At 31.9% G+C, this 24978-nt stretch overlaps 1 protein-coding gene across 1 annotated transcript; it reads left to right on the forward strand.

Annotated features, from left to right (window-relative positions):
* The first annotated feature begins 1595 nt into the window (after positions 1-1595).
* LOC123889286 (transcription factor IIIB 60 kDa subunit-like) lies at positions 1596-17032 on the forward strand. The gene is made up of 19 exons (XM_045938557.1): positions 1596-1871; positions 2034-2115; positions 3631-3706; positions 4081-4163; positions 4267-4343; positions 6831-6887; positions 6982-7094; positions 7402-7481; positions 7595-7681; positions 9583-9663; positions 9806-9967; positions 10061-10165; positions 10992-11055; positions 11149-11231; positions 12517-12597; positions 12742-12870; positions 14686-14763; positions 15518-15574; positions 16496-17032. The coding sequence occupies exons 1-19, from the start codon at positions 1810-1812 to the stop codon at positions 16709-16711; spliced, it is 1773 nt and encodes a 590-aa protein (XP_045794513.1). The 5' UTR covers positions 1596-1809; the 3' UTR covers positions 16712-17032.
* Positions 17033-24978: the final 7946 nt, after the last annotated feature.

A 24978-nucleotide genomic window follows, 5' to 3' on the forward strand; every position in this document is an offset into this window, starting at 1 on the left:
TGGATGGATGTTTTGATTCCTTAAAAATATAGACGGTACGTAGAGAAGTGTCGTAAATTAATAATAAATGCGATGAATAGATTTATTGGGTAAGAATACTTATCTAGCCATTGGAGAGGTCGTTTTGCGGGGTTTTGACCCTTCCCGCGAGATGGTTGGACTTAATTGATTCCGTTGTGAGGAACGTTTTCCTTTGGGTGTGGTATTTTTGTTCATACCTGCGAGTAAATTCTTTTAAGAATGGTATATCGATCCTTTGTGGTTTTACCTCTCGGCTTGGAGGGTAGTAACCTAGGACGAGTTTGTGTGTCTCTTAAAGCATTCGCATGTGCTTAACTTTTGACCTACTTATATGTTGGATTTAATTCCTTGTGAAGAAAAAACATATTTGAGTTATGATACTCCACTCGCACACAATGTAAATGGTCATGCTGTGGATGATGTTCACACTCGCGAATTTTTGAACACGATTTCTACGGGGATTCCAAATCACAAGTTGAAACTTAAAGTTGGAGTTCCAGATTTATACAATATAAATTTAATAAATTTATTATAGTTTTGATTTCAACGTTGTTGATGTAAAATATGATTTTATTAATTTTAGTTAGTTGCTTGAATTCTTCAAAAGTTACAAAGTTGTTGTCTCATTTTTTACAAAAAAAAAAAATTCTCAAAAGCCTTTGTTTTTTTCCTTAGTATTTTTATTTTTTGGGGAAAACCCTTGCTTGGGTTGCCTTACCATTGGACCGGCCTTGAGAATATTTGTTACACATTATTTTGACTTTCTATATGCTAAACATTGAGAATCTAACATTCTCATGAGAATAAAACTTAACTAACCATAAATTTTCACTATCACTCACAAATTTTTGTGTCAAAAAAATCAAACAAATTTTAACAACATTCATCGAAAATCTAAATTCTTACTAAACACACCAGTAGGAATATTATTCCTAAAATTCTTCACTCAGGATCGCAAAAAATTTCTTCTAAAGTCATCATCACGCGGGAACCAATCCAATATTGTTTGCCACATTAAAGCCTCTAACCAAATATGCTCTACGTAGCTCACCACGCCAATACATATCAAGGGGCTTTAGTGGCCGGTCAGTTTGCTTTGATGCGTTGTTAAGTTGAGTCCGACCCAATTAGTAATGGGCTATGTGGCTCGATGGTCGGTCCGTCTAATTTTCATATTATTTTTTATTTTAAAAAAGAGATGTTATGGACAATAAAATTACATATCACATATTATTATCCATCAAATAAGTGAATGTAACATTCATGTAAAAGTAGAGAGTATTTCTCGATGTGCAATCTTAGATATAGAAAAAAAATTAACCTTATATCAGAAACTAAAATTTAAACATAACAATTTAAAATACATAACAAAACATATTTAATGAACAATTTATTTATAATTTGATTGTTTTTTTTTTATTTGATTGATTATTTAATGAACAATTTCTGTTTTTTTTTTGACGGATCTGTTTTATTATTTTACAGTAAAAAAAAATCTGTTTATTTTTTTGACCTTTCTGACAGAATCTGTAATTTCCGTTAATTATTAGAATGATCGTTGAAAATTGTTACTTATAAACAAAAATTAATTTAATTGGCGGTTTATTTATGTTAACACTGCCACTATCCACAACGAACCCTAACTAACAATTCAAACTTCATACTCCACACGCGATTCCAAATTCCAATCCCTCTCTTTCAATTTTCCATATTCAACTTAATTTCCTTCTTATGTTCTTCGAATCCACTACCTCACTCACTCTGCAGATTCGTTAATTTCACGCCACAATGGTTTTCTGCGATCATTGTGTCACAGACGTTATCGCTGAAAGATACGATGATTGTTACTTGTGAGTATCTTGCAGATTAATTCAAGCTAAAATTTACTTTTTTTGTTTAATTTCTAAAGATTCTTTTAGTTACTATTATTGTGCTTGTGGAATTTGGAGCTGAAATTGAAAAAAGTGCTTATATGTATTGATTTTTTTTGTTTTTGTTTTTTTGGTTATCAGAACTTGTACTTCTTGTGGGAAGGTGTTGGAAGATCAATTTTTTTCTGAGGAGCCAGTTTTTTTTAAAAACTTGGCCGGACAGGTAATGGTAGCTTGTTAGGGTAAAAGGTGGTTTTGTTTAGGGTAGAGGAATTTTAGGTTAAAATTGATTATGTAGTTTTATGAGAGAAGAATCAGAAGTTGAAATTGTAAAGGAATAACGGGATTTTGATTGCTTGCGGTTTAAGTTTAATTTGCGGGTATAGTTAGAGAGCTATGAAGCACAGACACTCCTCAGATTAGGCGTGTCCTGGTGTCGTGAATGCATCCGTGTCCGACACCGACACGACACCAACATGTATGATTACATTGAATTATGTCATTTTCCTAAATTATTATCGGTGTCGATGTGTTAGTTTCCGTGTTGTGTCCGGTGTATGTGTTTGTGTCCGTGCTTCGTAGTTTGAGAGTGAAAGGGACTGTAGTTTTATTTTTAGTTTAATGGATATGCTCATCCAGTGTAAAATTATTTTACATTGTCAGTGCGTATTATATTTTCTATATAAAATAAGGGATTTGATTCATATGCACTGACAGTGTAAGGAGTTTGTACACTTGTCTATCAATCATAATTCATAACCATTAGATTATTAGAAATGCTTGACTTTTATCATAACTACTTCCAAATTCATGCACATGATTGATTGTGATGTGCTGAGAGTGTAAACTATTTTATGCTGGCAGTGTGTGAAAATTAAACTTCTTTTAATATTGGGAGAGATTATACTATTTATTATTTATTTATTTATTTAGGAGGAGGGGAAAACACTAGGCCATATATTCCCCAGTAGGGATTCAAAACTTGTTCCTATGGATTGTAAAGCTAGACAGTCGCAACTACACTGCAGCCATGGAATAAAGGAAGAATAGGTTGATGCTATCTTCTTTTCTCTTGCTACACATGAGATCCAAATTTGGGTTGATGTGCTTCTGCACAGGTGATGCCAGGTCTTTTAAATAGGGAAATGTGTTTATCTTGTAGAACATGACATTGTCGTGCGCTTGAGGAAAAGGGGGATATCCAAATTTGTCAAAGTTCATAATGAAGAGTTTCTCTGAAATGTTACATAAGATTTGTTGTGGCACATTATGTGCTTTCTTTTTATGAAAAGAGAGTGCTATAACTTTATTACTAGGTCTGGGGTTTGAACCGGGGGAGGAGCAGACTATTTTCTTAGCAGGGTAAAAATAAAAATTATGTGATCATTTTTGATAAAATGTTAGAAAGATTAGATATATTATGTGGCCTTTGGACCTACTACCACAGGGTCAAAATAAAAATTAAGAGACCATTTCATTATGTAGTTTCAAATATGTTAAATGCATTGATCTTTTGTTACAAATTTTAAAATGTCTGTAGGGGCTCAAGCCCCTGGAACCACTCACTTGCCTATGCCCCTGGTTTGAACCGAGGTTTCCGGGTTATTGGTGCCCCATGTGAAATACAAGTTTGATTGTGTTTTCCATGAACATTTCTTTTCCTTTTGCTTTTTTGCCACCCTCCGCTCCAGTTTTTGTTACTTAATTTATTATGGTTTTTCTTTTTTGTGTTTAATAGAGCAAATTATCGGGAACTTACGTCCAATCGGTTCAAAGAGAGATCTCTGAATCACGTCGAAGGACTTTATATAGAGGTATATCTTGTTAAACACCATTACTGATTCCACATATCGGATATAAATGACGCAATGACTTCAAAAATGTTGTGTAGTTTAATATTAATGGATATTCTTAATTGGCATGATATACATCATGCGAGAGTCATTGAACTTGTTACCGTGTTAGTGTTGAATATGTCAAGTTCTGCTACTTTTCTTCTGGTCATTCCTTATAACTTACAAATTTGTGGTCCAAGAATAAGTTTAGTGTTTAATATCCATATTAAGACAAGTATAAAAGGGAAGTTTGGATAGTTGTCTTTTAGTACTTATCTATTAATAGTCACCGTAGATAATTTCATACATGCAACTACTTAGATTCACATGTGCCAATTTCCTTTGGTTTACAGCTTCTAAAGAAATGGAATATTTAAGTCTCAACCTTGGAGTAACTGACGATAATATGGTCAGCCAAGCTTTGGCCTTCTATGAAGTATGTTAATATTTTCAACTTCATCCATACCCTTTCTTTCTGTATATATCAAATAAATTGGTTTTCTTTTTATTCAACCAATCTTTTGGTTTTCCTATTGAAGATAGCACTTGCAAAAAATTTCACCCGGGGACGTAAATCAGAGCAAGTACAGGCTGCATGTCTCTATATTGCATTTCGGTATGGAATCTTTTAAGCATGGGTTTTGCATCAAGTTGTATATCTAATAAGCTTCACACATTTATCATCTTATAGTTTCAGTGGCAATAAATAACTACATGATGTGAAAATTTTGAAGATCCCTTTTGCTAAGCTGTTCAGATAATGATCTTGATATAAATGTCAAACCATTATTTTATATTTTTTTACTAGATAAAATATGCATGTTTTTATCATGTGCTTACTTCAAATATTAAACATGCATCTCATTTTCTTACTTCAATATACCTGATAGGCTGCTTGCAGGTGCAAAGTTGTATATTTGTTTGGACATAAGTCATATGTTTGTGTTGTATATATCTTATACTGTATTTTATTTTTCTAGATTCCCTAGATTAGGGTGCATGTAATCAAAGTAGAAGTTGAAATACAAAGTTAGATAGTTATGGATGAATTCCGTAACGATGTAGGAAAACTGTCTTTTCAATCTTTTGAAACCATTACTTCATTTGATGGGAAGGCGTGTAGACAATGTCTGAGGCTGCTTAGTAGAACTACAAGTTGAGAAATTAAAGGAATGTGAACGCAAGTATTATGTGTGTGTGTGAGAGAGAGAGAGAGAGAGAGAGAGAGAGAGAGGAATAAGAACTCTCTGCTATAAACGAGTTTCCACTTTCCATTACACACAAGTCAGTTATATTAAGATCCTATTGTTAGGGAGTCCAGGGGAGCATTAGGTGAAACAACGGGTCAATGCTCCAGGATCTCAAGAGAGAGAGACGTCATATTTTCACCCAAAACCTTAAGGCGTTAGGTATATGTGTCACCTCTCTTATAAATCCAACATTTTTTCCATTCATAGTCGATGTGAGACTTAACCACTCACTGTTGAAACCCAACAATCCCCCCTATGTGTGAGTTCCCACATCCTATAGTTGATCCAATACCGGGATCCACTCCCGCCCCCCTAGCAAGCCAAATCATGACTCTGATATTACTTGTTGGGGAGTTTGGGGGAGCTCAGGAGCAACAACGAGCCAATGCTCTAGGACCACAAGAAAGGGAGCCGCCACATCTCAACCCAAAACCTTAAAACATTTGGTTCATGGGTCACCTCTCTTATATATCCAACCATTCACACTTAAAACCCAACACCTATAACAGAATTTGCTGCTGAGGCAGCAAACTAACTGATAGTTTCAGATTGTATACGGAGGATAACACTGAATATACTACTGTTATTTAATTCTTATGTGTAATAACTTCTCAACAAAGGCAGTTACAGAAACAGAGAAAATACAAATGCAAACTGTTACACATACACAGCAGTAGTTAATTGAAGAAAAACCAACACAACCTCCTAATACTAACACAGCCAACTGCTGCTCACTATTACGGAGTGTAGAGATACTCTTATAGCCTTTTTCTCAAACTCACGATGGTTGGGAATTGGGCCAAATAAAAATTGTTAAGAACCATGAACGTAGATTTAAGATCACAAAATCGAATGGAAGAGAAAGTCTCAGCAAGGTCAGCCGGATGTTCTATTGTAGGAACGTAACACGTTAAGTTCCTATTGAATTTCCTGACATAAAAAAGGGAGACGGGTGTTCTTAATATTTGATAGCAGCGTGGAGCGGCTGACCCTAAAATTGGAATAGCAGTAGAGAGGGTACTAACAGGATAGCCGCTATTGCAAAAAGGAGGAGGAAAAGGAGAAGAAGGGAGGAGAAGGAAAACAGAGGGACTAGGTGAAGCTCAAAATTTAATGCAAATTGCCAGCTTACTATGTATGTTGCTGCTTGGGGTATTTAAAACTGAAGAGGAGTGCTTGCAAGTTGCATCTGTTAGGGCGTCTCTTTTGTCGCTAGATTTGTTGGGGTTAAAAAGGATTGGGTTTTAATGCTTCTCTTTGGATCATGGTAGCTCATAGGAACCTTAATTCTGTCGTTTTCTTTTAGTTTTTGATGAAGAGGGGGTTTCCATTTTTTATATTAAAAAATACTGGACCCTATAGTTCCATGTTTCATTTTTCTATTTCCTTATATTTCTTTCTTTTTTATGTTTTTGGAGGATATATCTTGTCATCTCCGTGTTGCAATCTCCCCCTTTTCTCTGTATTTCCAATTTTACCTAGGAATTTTACCTTTGATTTTCTACCAAAGAAAGCTTCTTTTTCTATTACCTTGTGGCTCCTCTAAGGTGAGCAATTCACTTTAGAGTCTAAAGTGAGTAATATCAACCTTTAATTAACAAATTAAAAGTTGATTTGTAGGTACATCATAACAAATGATGAGGGTGTTACTTTGTTTAAATAACAACCCTTGATTTTTTCACTTCGCACTTTAATCACTTTAGAGGATCCAAATCCTAGGAAGCAATTCTTATCATCTCTCTTTAATATTTTGATTATTTTTGTAATTTTCCATTGGACAGCACTGTACAACAGTGTTTAAAGTTCAACATTAATATTTTATTTTGGCGCTGAAATTATGTTTCTTCTTGCAGGCAAAATAAAAAGCCATACTTTCTTATTGAATTTTCAAATAGTTTAAGGATAAATGTGTGAGTAAGCTTTCTTATTTCTTATTGGTTTTCTTATATCACAATGTTTTTCTGTTGTGTGTTTCTGAATCTTGTTTATGGCTTTGTTCTGCAGCTACAAACTTGGAGAAGTTTTTTTGCAGCTTTGTGAAGTTTTAAGGCTTAATAATCACCCTCTTGTTAAAAAGCCTATTGATCCCTGTCTTTATCTTTATAAATATACTAGTAGTAAGTATCCTGCTTTAGTTCAGTTTTTTTATTGATTATTAAGTGAAATTTTGGTGAATAGGATGGATAGTCTGACATAGGTTATTTGTAGCAGACCAGTGCAAATTTTTTCACACTTCAAAAAATAGATAGACATTTTTATCATCATGTTTATATGATGTCAGCATGGAAAAATATTCATCTAGTTTTATTTGCATGAGAATTTTATAATGTTTAGATTTTATCATTTTTCATTTCAATTTTCGATCCAATTGTTATTTTATCGAGAAAGGAAACATCATTATTTATTAGATTGATTTCCATGTAGATTTGTTAGGCCACAGAAATGGGGTTGTCTCTGAAACTGCACTGAGCATTATCGCGGATATGAACCGTAACTGGATGCAGGTGACTTCTTGAAACTGCACTGAGCATTCTCACTCACAATTTTTTGGAAGTAAAATGTGATTTTCTTTTTTTATCATTAAGAGATTGCATTGCTAACTAACGTTTGAAAACAGACAGGGAGGAAACCTAGTGGATTATTTGCTGCTGCATTATTCATCTCCAGCAATGGACATGGTCATAACATCTCTAAGGCAGATATTGTAAGTTGCGTTTTCATAATTTCACCATACATAAAAAGCTCTTTGAATAAGTCGTTTGACTGAACCAGAAATGCTACAAATTTTTTTTTTTTGCCAATTTTTTAAAAAAAATCGAAAAAATTACACTATGATGGTTCGAACCGGGGACCATCACTTCTCACGGTACCAACACAACCACTGTGCTAGCTATTAATCTTTGTTTAAATTCTCACACGTTTGTATATAAATACACATATAAGTACTGTATAATATTTTTGTCAACAGTAATTAATTATTTTTCTTTCCAGTAAAAAATAAGGCAATTATTTTTCCTTAATGATTATTTATAAAAGGGATTTATCTTTAATTTATATAAACCAATTTGTCAACTCTAGTGATAAAAAGATAGATAGATTCACGAGATCTTGGGTTCCAGACCCCTACACTAAGAGATCTAAGGTCTCTTTTGTCTTAGACTGTGATATCGTCCCCTAACACTATTTTCTTTTTTAAGAAAAGCATTTGTATTTTTTTATGATAAAATTTGTCTTCTTTCATTTACAAAGTTATTAATAGGAGTAATTCTTATATGGACGCATCTCTAAATAATTTTCATTTAGACACACATGCAAAAATTTGGAAATATTAATTTAAAAGATGATGGAGTAATGTTAAATGATGTGACTAAATTATTTTATATTTAAAATTTCTTATTTATGTGTGTGTATGAATATTTTTTATTTGGGGTTCTGCTATATAAAATTACTCTATTAATATTAAAATTCAACTTTTAGAAAATAAATTGGTCCCTTCAATTTCTTTGTTCTATCTTATTTTTTCCAAACAAGATACTTTAGCAGCATCATTTATTTTTAAGGAATCAACATTTTTCCAATTCAACCACAGCTATTGACCCATTATTTATCACCTATTTAAATTTTTAATTAAGATTCACCAAAAAATATAATTAATTAAGATTATTTTTATCTCGCCCTCTAGCACCACCCTTTCACTCTAAGATTATTAGTATCATTTAATTTTATATTTCTTCTAACTCAATTTTATAAAAAAAAATAAAAAAATTTGGGTCCCCTACTCAATTTTATAAAATTGACTAGTAAAACAATGATTTTTTTTCTTTATAAAAAACAAATATATAAGACATATATATAATGAGTTATACTCAAAATCTAATTAATATAAAAACCACTATATAAGACATGTATATATATTTTTGACACAAAATCTAATCAATATAAAAACCACTATATAAGACATGTATATAATAATACTCAAAATCTAATCAATATAGACATTGATATTATTCCTTCAAAAAAAGACATGATATTATTCTCTTAAAATATTTATTATTTAAATTATTTAAAATAATACATTACTTAAGTTTTTTTTTTTTTTTTTCCTTTCACCTTTTTTCCCTTCTGTCGCTGAATCGCGGGAACCTATATAATAAGTATGACGAAATTCCGAAAAAGGCCATCAAAGACGTTTAGCCACTAGGGCTTTTTGAGGGTAGTTTTGGCATTTCATGATATTAAAAATACACCGACTTTGTTTGTTACTCTCATTCTCCGTACCCGCTTTCTGATCTCTCTCACTCTCCTCTCTCCGGCCGCAATTCCATCTCCGGCGGTTCTGTACATCTTCTCCGGCGGTATCTTTATTTTCCCTTTCCTTTCTTAACCTGTATCCGATGCTCTGTTTTTTTCATTCTGATCACTATCCTGTACGTTGTTCGGAAGCAAATCTCTCGTCCCCCTCCTTGCTCTTTTCTTCTCTATTTATGGGTTTTCTTGTTTTTGAATTGCTGAATTTATTTTCACTTTTTTATGCCTTCATTTATTTGGATTTCATCGGTTCCAGTTCTTACACGGTGTATTTTGATTTTCTTATTTGCAATGCAGCTAAGACTATTCCATGTATGTGAGGCAACATTGACCAAGCGATTGATAGAATTCGAGAATACAGACTCTTCTAGCTTGACAGTATGTGTTTGACTTTTAATGCTGTGATATTTATTTATATTTAGTTTATCAAAGCTCTATACAATTTTGGAATCAAAATCTTGGATTTTGAAAGTGAATTGAAAATTTTCATCAAACAATTATGGTTACAAACAACTTACAGGTTGAGGAGTTGAATGCAATGGCAAAAGAGTATGAAAAAAATCCAGTTGTGTTGCCAAACAGTGAATTTAAAGGATCTACTTCAGACGATCTAGTGTGTGAGCACAAAGATAGCGATGTGCCCTGTTTTGCACTTGGACTATGTGAAGCTTGTTACAAGGATGTTAGTAGTTTCTTTCTTGTCTAGATGTTTAGCATGTTTTAAAACAATGCTGATTTTTACTGTTTCTTATTGATCCTATTGATATACTTACAGTTTGATAAGCTCTCGGGAGGATTTGGTGGTGGATTGGACCCTCCTGCGTTCCAGCGTGCTGAGAGGGAGAGAGTAAAGAAAACAGTTTCGAAGGAAAGGGCAGATGTAAGTATACTTTGATTGGGAATTGGGGTATTTTTGCATTTCATTTTATTAGTATGATGTGCCTCTTTTAAACTAGTGTAAACAATAAAAGAATGTGAAATAGTCACTACTCACTAGGGCTTGTCGTTGTATTGAAAGAAGCAAAATATTGATCTAATCAGAAAAGTATGATAATTAAAACAGAAAAATTAGAGCTGGACAATAAAATATCCAGAAAAGGTTTTTATTTTTTGAAAAATTCGCTGTAATTCCATTACATTTTTATTTTATCGTAGAGGAGACTAGATGCACAGACTCCATGGACAACATTTGCCAACTGCCAAATATCTTAAATACCTTGCTCATGATTTAATTTTTTTTTCCTAGTGCTGCTGAAGAGATCTGTTAGAAGAGACACTTTTGGTTCATTTAGTCGAGAGAATTCTTTAGAATGTTCCGAATCTATAATTTCATTTCTTAATTCTGAATCTTTACATATATTTTCTTGTTTCGGTTGAATATATCCAACTGCATTAGATATGAACCATACAAGTCTCTAAGTGTTGATGTTTATCAATGACTTATCAGTGCCATGAAAATTTAACCTCCTGTTAACTATTATGTTACAAGATTACTATTAAAGATGCAAAGCTTTTAAAAAAATGTGATCAAGTATAAGCTCTTACTTTCATACAGTACTTTTCCTACGTGAAAACATCTGTTCTCAGGCTAATGAATATATGGGCATCTAACGAATGACAATTCCATCTTCTCTTTCCATACAACATATGATGGCCTTAAACTAACACAATTTTCAAATATCTTTTCCTCCATGTCTTTTGATTAGGTGGTGAAGACATCAAATAGTGCATGCAAGGGACGAAAAGAAGATTTGCCTGCCTCTGTAGAAAGTATTGCTGCATGTTCCTATTTTTCTCTCTAGAGGATCTTGATTTCCTATGATTACAACTATTAATTCTTAATTTTCTCAAAACTGATTTTAGGGGATGACACCAGTGCGGAAGATGACACCAGTGCAGAAGCTGAAGATGAATCAGGAAATTTCTCTGATATCGATGACCAAGAGGTGACTAACAAGTATAATGTTTTAGAACTGCAAATGACTGCTACATTGTTTTGGCAAAAACTATTTTTAGATTTTGAACGTTGATCTTTCTGATTGCTGGGCAAATAGATAATCATTTTTTCTACTTTCATTACAAGTCAGCTATTTTTTCTTCTTCAATATTTTGTTTTTGATTATGTGGTTGGGTGGGTAGTGTTTTTGTTTAGTATATGTAAAGAGTTGTCAATAAGTCATCAGTCGGACTTTAGTTTTAGTCTATGCAAAGCATCTAATATTTAAATTAGTCTACGTGGAATTAAGTGTTGTATTCCTATTAGAATAGTGGATTATGCTTAGGGAATCTGGTGCCGAAATATTGGCTACATGAATAATTTAGAATGAATAACTTGCATTTCACAACGAGGTTTTACTAATCTATATACAAGGTAGAATCTCTCAAGAAAGGAGTAATAATAAACTATGGAAACTATATCAATTCTAATAAGTAGCGGGAGCCAAGAATAATCACAATTATTACTATATTCAACACTCCCTCTCAACCTGACTGCATCTATATTATCATATGTATCCAGTTTGTTTCATATATAATCAATCTGAGGTTACAATTTCGTGAACCAAAGAGGTCAAGTAAACCTAATCCAAAAATCCTAATAAACATAAACATAAACTTAAAAGATGAAATGCCGTGGTCAATTATTTTTGTCATCTTTTTTTATCTAGTTCTATGCTCCATATCACATGACCAAGGTCTTCTGCTCCCTGTTATTTTCTATCAGAGAAATTGTTTTTTCATAGAGGAAAATTCTGATATATTTCTTATTCAAATTCAAATATTCAAATGATTAACTTGCAAAAGAGAACATGCCAACTGTCCTGCCCACTAATTTTACTTAACTTCAGCACCAAATCTCCCAATTAAGGAAACACATAACAAAGTAAAGGGTTTTTAGGAAACAGTCTTCCTACTCTATTTTGTAAAAAAAATGGTAAAATAAATTATGGAAACAAAATAACATCAGCAAGTCACAAATATTTACAAATTAATCTGATCCCCAAACTTTAGGTTTGAGATTTGAACCCAACAGCCAACAGGAATGAACTTCATCCTTAATCATGCCTTGGCCAAATTGATTTCTCTGTTTGTTGCTAGGCCCTAGAAATTTTTTCATCTTGATGTTGCTTTGTATTACATACACAAACGCATATTTGTGTGTGCCCTGTTGTACTATCAGGTCATTGTCATGTGTAACTCACTGATTATTCTCTTTGCCAAAATGCTGCATAGGTTAACGGGTACCTTTTCAACGAGGAAGAGAAACATTACAAGAAGATATATTGGGAAAATGAGAACCGCGAGTATCTTGCGGTATGGACAATTTATTTAATATTTGTTGTTTTAATAGTGTTTGATAATGTGGTTTGATAGTTATTCCATTTTCTATCGTGATTATTAGTATGTTGTTGGAGTTAGTGTGCACTGGATCTCACTTGGCTTTATATTCTTTTTCAGGAGCAAGCAGTAAAGGAAGCAGCTGCCGCAGCTGCTAAGAAAATTTATGAAGCAAATTTGAAAAACTGTCCAGTAGAATCAAGAGAACTTTATGAATCTACTACTGCAGCTGTGGCAAAATCCAGAAAGGTACTTTCTGAATAATTTTTAGTGAGAACATTATTTTTAAAATAATTTTTTCTGTATAATCTGCTGTTAGATTTGTTTCTCTGATTACTTTAAGCATGTTAAAATCGTATCACATCATTGATTTTAATATATGCTTTCTTAGCAGACCATTAAATTAGCATATGATTTTCCAAATTATAGAAGTATTGTCTACTCTACTAGTACTAGATTTTGACCTATTTTTGTAACCAATCTAATTAAAATTTGGTATACTTGAACTGAAGAATGTGATATACTGTCTCTGGTACATGTGTTTCTAGGCTAGTCTTACACTGAAATCAATTGATCCTGTCCCATGTTATACATTTATGATTAGAGCTATAATGTCACTTACACTTTAATAATGTGGGTGTTACACTATAAAATATTTGGATATTATGTTACTTAGTTTATCTCAAGTTGAGATCCTCTCCATTTTCCCTCTCCATTACTATAGTTTTGAATAGTTTGCAAATATATATTAAATAGTTGGACCCATTAAATGTTACATTATTGCATTTATATTCCCAAAACTTTAATAATGGTAAAAATGGAGAAGATGAAAAATGGAGAGGATCTTGACCCGTTTATCTCGTTTGTTTGTTTTATTATTTTTATTTTTAATTCTATCTTAGATTATCTCTCAAAATTAGCTTCCATGATTCATAGTTAGTATCTTGATTTGTTTCCTACTTTCCTTATTTCTCTATTTACTTGGGATTTGGAGTCTTCCATTTATTTGTAAAAATAAGTGTTGGTTCATAGTCTTCTGTATCAAATTATTATCAATAATATTATATCATCATATTCAAAATCTTTATTCTTTCCTTCTCCTTTTATCTAAATACTAAAACCCATAACTTCATGTGGTATCCAAATGGTACCATCCTACCATACTCTGTGACATGTCTCATCACTATTGCACTAACGAGTTTGCTAAATACTGAACTTCACAAAAAAAATTCGGAGCTCTATTTTCCAAAATTTCTTCCTTTTGGTGTTTCTCCGTCACGTTCTCTACCATATACGACCATCATCCTCCAGTGCTGTTTGATGCGTCAGTTGTATCCACTGTTTCTGAAGTTGCCTCTCAGCTGCCATGTGCCGCCTCTTGTAAATTTACCAGTAAAACCGCCACTAGTGTCTCCTCTTATTTTTCTTCATCATATGTTGGTGGCAACACTAATGTCAGAAACCAAATACTCATTTCATTCCATACTGCAACTCCAATAGCTTCTCCAAGGCTACTTGGAAGTTTGCACTTTGCAACATCTTATTCCAGGCTGGTTTGCTTACTGTTATCCAAAGCTCAACCTCTATGTACATGTTTTTTCATGATGAATTGAATAATAATCATAGAAAGTAGATAAGTAAGAGGAAGCAAGATAGAAAATGTCAAAGCTAAGGAGTGTATTAACAGAACACCTGATGTGTGTTTCTTTTGTTTAAAGCTAAGGAGTCAAGAAAAGCCATTGTTGCTATATATACAAATATGTGTTTGTCTTTGTATAGAGCTTATTCATATTCTTGGTTATTCCCCAGTAACATGTTTGGCAAATGAACTGAATTCATATTCTGATCAAATTAATACTGATTTTTCAGTTATATTAGTTTCAAATGTGACATTATTCTTCGATGTACATGCCAACTGGAATGTTTTTGTAGTACGGATCGAATAGTTATATTTAGTTTTAATTTATCTACATGGTATGATTAATGTTGGATAAATTGCTGCAAGACTTCAAGCATATAATATTTTGGTTTGCTAAATATACGCTATTGTATGAAATGAAACAGAGGCGAGCTCAGCAGGCAAAAAATTCAGGGCCTGCTAAATCTGCTGCAGAAGCCGCCTGTCAAATGGTGAAAAAAAAGGTATTTTTTTCAATAGCAGACGTATCTATGCATTTTTTTTAGTATTTTTATTTATTAAACTTATTATATAGCTTCTAGACTTCTAGTCTTTTTAGGCATATGCAGATAAGCAGATGCTCACATACACGCGCACACAAACTCTTATATTTGTTGAAATTTGAAGTTACGTCTTTCCATTTACGAAGTTCTTTTTGCATCAATAATACCACTGCATCCAATGATGCAACACATCATTTATTGAATATGAAAATTCAAGTAATTTCAAACACATTATATGACTTGACATCATATCATTGGATGCATGTGATGTGAAAAATAATAACTTTACACTGTTAGTGCATACAACATATCTTAATGTGTAATATATCAATACGTACCATAACCTTTCCTTATAATTTATTATTATTTGTTCTCTGGGCATGTTAGCTTGTACAAAACATAAATACATAAGGGTCTTTCTAGATCCTGAGTAGTGTTGGAATGCCAGAAATCACTTTAACCTTGGTCCTTGGATTCATGTGCCCGTTAAGCATCCTGGTTAATGCTTGTTTTGTCACCTTTTGAGATAGATGAGGTTACATCCATACGTGTGTTTTAAAACCAATGACTTATTATGTACAGACAGTTATACTGGTAATGTCAGTGAGCAATATACGGTGAATGTTAGCTATTTTATTCATCGGCATAAGATCTTCTGAAATCGTTTATATATTACTAATTACAAAAAATATTTGTTTACTTGCATCTTTTGCAGAAGCTCAGTAGCAAGGTCAATTTTGAGTGCCTGGCAAAATTATTTGAAGACGAACCAGTAATCCTCTCTTGATCTCTTTTCCTTTTAACACACATATTTGTTTACACTTGAGTTTTGCCAATGAGACAAATATTTATATGATATAGCTGAAATGTAAAATCCGTTCCATCTATTTTGTAGTTTATATGATCATGTCTTGCTCAATCTTGTTTTTCATATTTCTTCAAAAAAATTAATCTGTTCAGTAAAAGAATGGTTTTCTTTCCTCTATTATTTTTTATATTGTTGTTGGCTGAAACTTTTTTTTTTTTTAAGGAAGCTGAAACTTGTTAGTTAATAGGTTTTATGTGATATATCTAAGTTAGTGCTCCCTCCATTCTATATAGATTGATGCTTTAGCCTTTTGTTTTTATTTCAAAACTATTGACATTTTAGAAATTTAATGTGTAATCAATATATTTTTTCCAGCAACACCCTTAGTTGGGTTGGGAGAAAAAAACATAGAAACCTATAATGCATTTAATGACAAATACTGGAGATTTAAATAAGAATAGTGTAGTCCAAATAATATATAATTTTAATCTGTGTGCATTAACCTTGAACATCAGTAGATAGATATGGAAAGGGTTTAGTATTGTATAATTTTGTTTTCTCTTTCTGGGAACTCACTCTTCAATGGACAATTAAATGAGGAGTTAAATTAGACTGATGGTAATGTTTGAGTATTGTTCAATAGATATATTGCACTACTCATCATTTGATTGAAAGTTGTTGTTTACATATATTATCTTTAGAAGTTACATTGATCTATAAAATAATTTGAAATATAATGAGATATTCAGATATGTGTAGTTAATGTCTAATGACATCTCTTTTGTTTTGTTCTCTAAATGTTTAAAAGAAATTTTTCTCAACATATCATAATCAAACAGTTAAATGTTTTGGAAGTTGTTTTCTGATAATTACTCTATATTACAGGCAGATGCGCGTAATCCCAAGAAAGTACGATTTGATCTAGCCTCTGATAATCATGACAAATTTCAGTCTAAGGTTCAGGACCCAAAGGATGATGAGCTTGGATCAGAGGATAATTTTGAGGATGGTGACAAGGATTGGTGTAATAATGAAAATATGGATGAGGCATATATCCCTGAGCAAGATGGTTATAATTATGATGAGGATCATTATTACTGATAAGTTGCTAGAGGCTCTTTCTATTGCAATCCATATTCAACATGGCTGGTGCAAGGGAACCGAAGGTTGTTGAAGTCTTGGATGCTGAAAACTGTCATCTGTTTTAAGCTGGCATCACTAGGTGGGCTTTTCCTCGCCATTTTTAATCATCGGTAATTTGCATAAACCTATAGCAGGAAATTGTTTATTAGGTATTATTTAGGATTCATATTGGTAGTTGTTATCTAGCAGAGGTACTACATTTGACATAAGATGTTTAAGATATTGTGTTGCATACTAAACACCAAAAATTTCTAATTAAAGAAAAATTACATTTAATCACGTCAGCTGCTAAATTTAATATTTATGGTAGCTAGTGTTTTAAAACTTCTATGGCTCTTCCTCGTTAAGTAAGTACTCTTTTCTGTTTTGTTGTCCTTTGCCAGCAAAGTAACAAAGCGGGATAGACCAGAAAATCTTACAGATCACACTTACCAATACCCAACAAAATTAATAGTTGATCACATTTTAGCAAAGTTTTAAAATTTAGATCAACTATCGATTTGGTTGAGTATTCGCAAGTGTTTGAAGCAGCAGGTCTAGTTAATAGTTATATTGGTGGAAAATTTGGATAGTGTTATACTACTCGAGATAAGTTTTTATCAGACATATATTTAGAAAATTCAGCATTGAATTGAATGTTTATATTCATACAGGTTATCTTTTTAAATTTTTATTTTAATTTGAAATTATTTGATGTTATTGATACACATCAAGATTAATGCCGTTTAATAATAGTGTTAAGAGGTTAATTCCGATGTGTGTATTTTTTTTGGCTACATCTGTGTTTCAATAATATTTTAAATGATTTTAGATTTATTTAAAAATTTATAGATAAAATATATATGGTATAAGCTTTCAACTGAATGCTTAATTTTCAAATGTATATTAGTTAAAAAGTTATCGAGTGGTATAACACTATTTTAAATGTTAAATTGGCTAATTGGATCCTTCTTATAATTGTATTGTCAAAACTGTAACATTATTAGCAAAGTAGCTTGATGGCGTAGTATACCTTGTTTTGCTAAAATACTTGGGGTTCGATCCTAGGTTGCTACATATTTTAGATTTTTTTTTTTGCCATTTATAGTTATATTAATTTGATATTCTATTTTCGTCAAAAAAATAAAAATTTGATATTCTATTATTATTATTGCCATTTTTTTTGACGAATATTGCCATGTGTTCTAACTTCTAACATAATTTGATATATTCTCACCAAAAAAACATAATTTGATATTCTATTATAAATTATAATTATTGCCATTTTTTTTTGACGAATATTGCCACGTGTTCTAACATACCCTTTATGTTAACACTAGATATTTTACCCATGCTAAACAACTTGGACATATAATTTTGTATTTGTTGAAAGATTTTTGGCTTAAATGCAGTTTTACCCCCCCTATTTTGAAAAATGCGGAATTTTACCCCCCCTATTTTAAAATGCGGAATTTTACCCCCCCTATTTTATAATTTGTTGGATTTTGCCCCCCACCAAAATTTTGCACAAAATCTGCTTCTGAGCCTCAAGTTCAAAGCTACGCACAGAACTCAATTTGGATCAATAATTCACCAAATTGGTACCGAAACGACCGCAATCGAGTTAGTTTTCCACAGAATCAAACTCCACTAAATTTGGAGTTACAGAGAGAGATTAATTACTGTTTTAGTGAAGGTCTGTTCAAATTAATTATCGTATGAAACTACTACTGGTATTCTCGTCATTCCTCTCACCCTGTAGCTCATTTTTTAATACTATTTACATGTATGGAAATCTAACGAAATTACCCTTGTTGGCATTTCAATTTCGTCGAATTTGGAGTTACGATGTGTTCGGTAGACGATGTTGAATTTGAAGATCACAAGTAGATTTCTGCAGAATTAGTAATTGGACAGACCTTCACTAAAACGGTAATTAATCTCTCTCTGTAACTCCAAATTTAGTGGGGTTTGATTCTGTGGAAAGCTAACTCGATTACGGTCATTTTGGTAGCCATTTGGTGAATTATGGATCCAAATTGAGTTGTATGCGAAGCTTTGAAGTTGTGACTCGAAAGCAGATTTTTTGCAGAATTTTGGGGACATACCTTCACTAAAACGGTAATTAATCTCTCTTTGTAACTCCAAATTCAGTGGGGTTTGATTATGTGGAAATATAACTCGATTACGGTCATTTCGGTAGCCGTTTGGTGAATTATGGATCCAAATTGAGTTGTATGCGAAGCTTTGAAGTTGTGACTCAAAAGCAGATTTTTTGCAGAATTTTGGGGACATACCTTCACTAAAACGGTAATTAATCTCTCTTTGTAACTCCAAATTCAGTGGGGTTTGATTATGTGGAAAGATAACTCGATTACGGTCATTTTGGTAGCCGTTTGGTGAATTATGGATCCAAATTGAGTTGTATGCGAAGCTTTGAAGTTGTGACTCGAAAGCAGATTTTTTGCAGAATTTTGGGGGACATACCTTCACTAAAACGGTAATTAATCTCTCTTTGTAACTCCAAATTCAGTGGGGTTTGATTATGTGGAAAGATAACTCGATTACGGTCATTTCGGTATCCTTTTGGTAAATTATTGATCAAAATTGAGTTGTGTGCGAAGCTTTAAAGTTGTGACTCGAAAGCAGAATTTTAGGGGGGGCAAAAACCAACAAATTATAAAACAGGGGGGGTAAAAGTCCGCGTTTTAAAACAGGGGGGGTAAAATTCCGATTTAATCAAAACAGGGGGGGCAAAACTGCATTTAAGCCAAGATTTTTTTTATATATATCCTAAAATAGCTAAGAAATGATCCACTAACTTCATGAGTTAATCCACTTAACTTAATAAATCATTGTAAACGTTCACAAATTCAACTAAAGAAATAAAAGTTCTTAATAAATCAATTCTGGACATATTATTAGTGGATGTCCTGGCCCATGTAATTGGCCCATTATGTTTACCTATATATAGATACTATGTATCACTATATTGTAACTCTAACTCTAATCCTAATGATGAATAACATACACTATTCTTCTCTTCTTCTCTCCTCTATACTTATATATTATTACTATTACTTATATTTCATAACACGTTATCAGCACGAGCTTACCAACTGAGGTATGCAATTCTTATTCTATTTTTATGAAATCACAAGTAGTTTTTATTTTTGATTATTATATGATTATGAATCGTTTGAACCTTGTATACTTATAAAAGATCAAATAATAATAATTAAAATTAAATAAATAAATAAGCATCATTCCTTTATGTATTTAATTGATTCAATGTTGTTTACGCTTTGTGATATCCGACATTTGTATGGTGAAGCATAACACTTTGATCATTAATATTACATAAAATGTTGATCAATTATTTATTTATTTATTTATTTATAATATGTATCTTGGATGTTTGATATTGTTTGAGTTTCGTGACCGACAATAGTCTGGTGAAGCATCATTATGCTTCGTGACCGACACCTGTATGGTGAAACATCGACACTTCGATCATCCAAAAGAACATAAACATGTTTAAGAATTCATAATCTTGGTTCCTGAAGAACTTAGACAGTTAATACATGAATTCCCGAAAAATTCATAATCTTGGTTCCTAAAGAACCTATTCTCAGTTCCTGAAGAACTTAGATATTTAATACATGAATTCCCGAAGAATTCATAATCTTAGTTCCCGAAGAACTTAAAAAAAATTTGTTCCTGAAGAACTATCACCATTTATCACCATGCATCCCTAATGGATTGCACATCAAAATACTTTTATGTGTTATATAGTTCCTGAAGAACTAATAAAACAACTTCTTTTTCTCTTCAATGAATTCTAGATGAATTCAATATTCCTACATCCTTGAAGGATTGTAAATTGATAGTGATTTATTATATAGTTCCTGAAGAACTCAATGGATAAAATTGTAAAATTCAATTGCTAAGTAAATTTCACAGAAAGCATTTAGCATGAATCGTACCGTTTGTTTTTACGGCCTGCAGTAATATAACCTTGAAAACAAAGGTCTATGGCCGTATTGATTTTTCCGTTAAAAAATCTAAATTAAGACAAATCTTCATATTTAATACTGTTTCCAAATATAACTATCAATGTTTCCAAATATAATTTTAAATGTTTTATTATGACATTGTGTGGATTCTATTATATTCGTATCTTTTACTATTCTATATATATTTCTGAATGATTACATAAAGATTAATCTAATATCATAAAACCAAACTCTACCACACAATTGCTACAAAGGTGTGTACGTACCACGCAAAATCTACTTTCATTTTTATAGCCATGTTCATTTTTATTTGATAAAATTTTGTATGATCATTAACAAGGACTATAATTATGCTTCAGATCCAGAAGCAACTTTTATTTATTTTGCCGTCATATATGTGTCATATCAAATTTTGCCCATATAAATATTTGATGCTTTTGTATACATTAACCATGAAAGGATTTTATAAAGCAGATCACCTTATGATTTAGATTGAGTTTGTGATAAATTGGGTGCTAGTTTTCCGGAAGAATATATTCATGCATCCTCGAAGGATCACAAAAAATATTATTATAATATATAGTTCCTGAAGAACTTATAAATTTAACCTTGAATTCCCGAAGAATTCAATAATTAGTTCTCGAAGAACTTACAAATCTAATCTATGAACTCTCGAGAATTCAATACTCTTAGTTCCTGGAGAACTTAAGAAGTCTCACCATTTATTATGATCTTAGTTCCTAAAGAACAATTTTTATTCTCAATGAACTCCAGAATAATTCAATAGACTAGTTCCGGAAGAACTTCAAAATCTCAATTTTATTATGAATTCCAGAAGAATTCAATAATCATGCATCCTTGATGGATTGCACATAGAACTGATATTATATTGTTTAGATCAATTCTAATTTTTATGAACTCCGGAAGAATTCAATATACATGTATTCCCGAGCTTTGAATATTTTGGATAAAAAAAATAAGTGTAATGAAAAAAGTTATAAACCAGAAGTTTATACTACACTTATATATTAGTGCAATTGAAGCACAAATTATTGTAAACCAGAAGTTTACAAATCATATTTATCTTTGGCAAGATCGGTTGGGTTATCCCGGATCTATTATGATGCGAAAAATAATTATTATATTGTTGAATATGTATTGAAGAGCCAGGAGATTCTTCAATCCAATAATTTGTGTTATTGGTTCCCAAAGGAAGTTGGAAATTTGAATAATTGGGTCTCTCACAATTTGAGAATGTATATAAGGTGATATTTGTAAACCAATTCACCAACCATTTAGATATTTTATGACTTTAATTGATGCATCAACTAAATGGTTAGTCAACTCACAACCAGAAGTTTGTGAAATTGATTTGACAAATAGCTCATTTTCAGAAAGTATTCGATAATTATCATATGTAAATCAAAATTGATATTGAATATCTTGTAGCATATGCTAATTAAAAATATGGACCTGAAGATCCTTCATTTAGACGTCTAAAGTTAAATGTGTGATTGATACTTATGAAATCATAACTTCAAAATTCAACTTTGGGAACATGGCATTATTTATAGAATTTTTGCTTCGCATCAAGCCAATAAGTTATAATATGAAAGTCCTCCCCTTAATTTGCAATTAAGTTTAGGTTTATAACCTAATATTTTTCATATAAGCATTTTTTGGATGTGTTGGTATGTTCCAATTGCTCCAATATAATGCACTAAGATGAATTATTAAAGAATATTGGGAAAATATATTTGATATGAATCTCCATACATTATAAAGTATTTTGAGATAGAAAAATTGGAGACTTATCTACAGGCCTGTAGGCTAATTATCAAGTGATGAGTTGATTTTCCCAATATTAGGAGGAGAGAATAAGCAGCTGAAAAATATGAACCAGAAGTTCAAATGAATCACTTGAAATTAATTAATGTTATTATCTCACATTGATCCTCATATAAAATAGTTTGAACAAGAAGTTCAAAAGATAAATCATTTGCAAAGTTTATGAAATCAACGATCAGCTGCTAATGCTCCGATCAAAATGGATGTCCCTGATGGACAGTCTTATATTGCAAATGAATTTTAACCACCCTGAAGCGTGGTAGATCAGTCGGTTCCAATGAAAAAAAAATATCCTCAAATAAGAAAAGGAGCTAAAAAGAAAGATGACCCAAGTGAGGATATGAAACTGTCAAAAGAGTATTTGACATAATTGAGTTATAAGTTCCAGAAGAACTTCTCAGGTACCTGAAATTTATGATAATAAAGAGATCTCGACGAATTATGTCATGAATGAAAATTATGTCACGAATGGAATATGATGGAACCAAAAGAAAGTCAACGTTGACGATATTTTATATATAATATAGCGCTATTTGTGAAAGGAGTTAATGAGGATCATGAAATAAATTCTATTGAGAATTATAGACAATGATTGTCTAAATAAAAACGCAATTGCTATGTAATTAAAGTCACTTTGCAAAGTGAAGATTTTTGGACCAGCAGTCCATACACCTGAAGATGTAAAACATGATGAGATACAAATTAATTTTCTTGTGAATAGAAAATGTTGCAATACAAACATTAAAAGCTTGATTTTTTATTCAAGCATATTGGTAAAAGTTTGCTATTGATTGTGAAGAGAAATATTCACCTGAAGTGAAATCAAAATTCTTCTCTTACTTGATTAAGTTTGTTAACACATGGAAGATTCAATTTATTTGAAAAATGTGTTACGCTATATTTATATGTCACTTGTTAGCGTGGATTATATAAAACTCCATGAAGAATTTAATTTCCACGAGACATACATTTCAAACTATCGAAGAGATGACTTAATGAAATGAATAAGTCACTTTGGAAATGAATTTGTTATATAATGACATAAACTCCTGAAGAGTTCTTGAAATCTATTGATTAAAGAAAAGTTTGAAATGAAATATATTTGATATTAACAAATATAATTTATTGTCACTTGAAGTGAACAAAGATCATTTCATGTCTCAAGAAAATGATCACTTACTTGAATTGGTCTTGAAGGACCATATTTTAGTTCAATTGAGAACACTATTGCATTTTGCTAATTATGTATGTGATGGTATCAATAAACTCAAAGATATTGGAACAAAGTCAAGTATATAATTTGTATCTTAGAGACACAACAATATCATCCGATCATGTGGAAGTTTTAACACTACATTCAGAAAGTTCAAAGTGTGGTTTTGTTGAAGTTTGTGATTCTACACATACAAGAAATTTGAAGAAGATAATACTGCATCAACAGCTAATTAAGAGAAGATTATATTAAAGAAGAAGAATCAAATCTTTCTACAAAGTCATCATCAAGTAAAGCTTCTGATCAACTATATTGAAGATTAATTGCTCTTATTCATCTCAGATATAATTGTCTTCATGAGGGGGAGATATAATTGTGTTCTGCACTCTTTTTCCCTTAACCATGGTTTTGTCCCATTGGGTTTTCCTGGTAAGGTTTTTAACGAGGCAGTTCAGTTCAAATACAAAGGATGTTGTACTCTTTTTCCTTCACTAGAATTTTTTTCTCACCGGGTTTTTTCTAGTAAAGGTTTTAATGAGGCATATCCTCGATGTACATCCAAGGGGAAGTGTTATGAATATTATTAGTGGATGTCCTGGCCCATGTAATTGGCCCATTATGTTTACCTATATATAGATACTATGTATCACTATATTGTAACCCTAATCCTAGTGATGAATAACATACACTATTCTTCTCTTCTTCTCTCCTCTATACTTATATATTATTACTATTACTTATATTTCATAACAAAAACTATTTTATAGTTCATTTAATAATTTCAATGGAACGTACAATGAGAATTTTTTTAATATATAAACAAATGTCGGACATTCGATTAGATATTTATATTTATGAAACTTTTACAAAAAATTATAGTGTTCATCTATTTATTGCGGCAAGTGTGAGCTAAGTCTCACATTGCTTAAAAAAGTAGAGGTCGAACACTTTATAAGTGAGATGACCTATAAACCTAACGATTTTTTCTCCAAAATATACCCTGGGCCCCTTTAATTTCCCGTAATACCCCCTTCCCCATTTTTTCCCTGTAATATCCCTCTCAGGGGACATAAATTGATGTTGCAGAAGGGAGAGGGAGTAGCGACACTCCCAATGTTGTCATAGCCTCTGGGTAGCGACGGTCAGTGTAACACCCTTTAATTTTCCCC

The sequence above is a fragment of the Trifolium pratense genome, linkage group LG6, assembly GCF_020283565.1.
Source record: "Trifolium pratense cultivar HEN17-A07 linkage group LG6, ARS_RC_1.1, whole genome shotgun sequence".
NCBI lineage: Eukaryota > Viridiplantae > Streptophyta > Magnoliopsida > Fabales > Fabaceae > Trifolium > Trifolium pratense.

What these genes read in the sequence shown, in the direction of transcription:
- LOC123889286 (XM_045938557.1), top strand. Translation starts at nt 1,810, where the DNA reads ATGGTTTTCTGCGATCATTGTGTCACAGACGTTATCGCTGAAAGATAC. An exon ending in AGATACGATGATTGTTACTT is followed by an intron (nt 1,872 to 2,033) that starts GTGAGTATCTTG and finishes TTTGGTTATCAG; the next exon opens with AACTTGTACTTCTTGTGGGA. An exon ending in TGAACCGTAACTGGATGCAG is followed by an intron (nt 7,482 to 7,594) that starts GTGACTTCTTGA and finishes GTTTGAAAACAG; the next exon opens with ACAGGGAGGAAACCTAGTGG.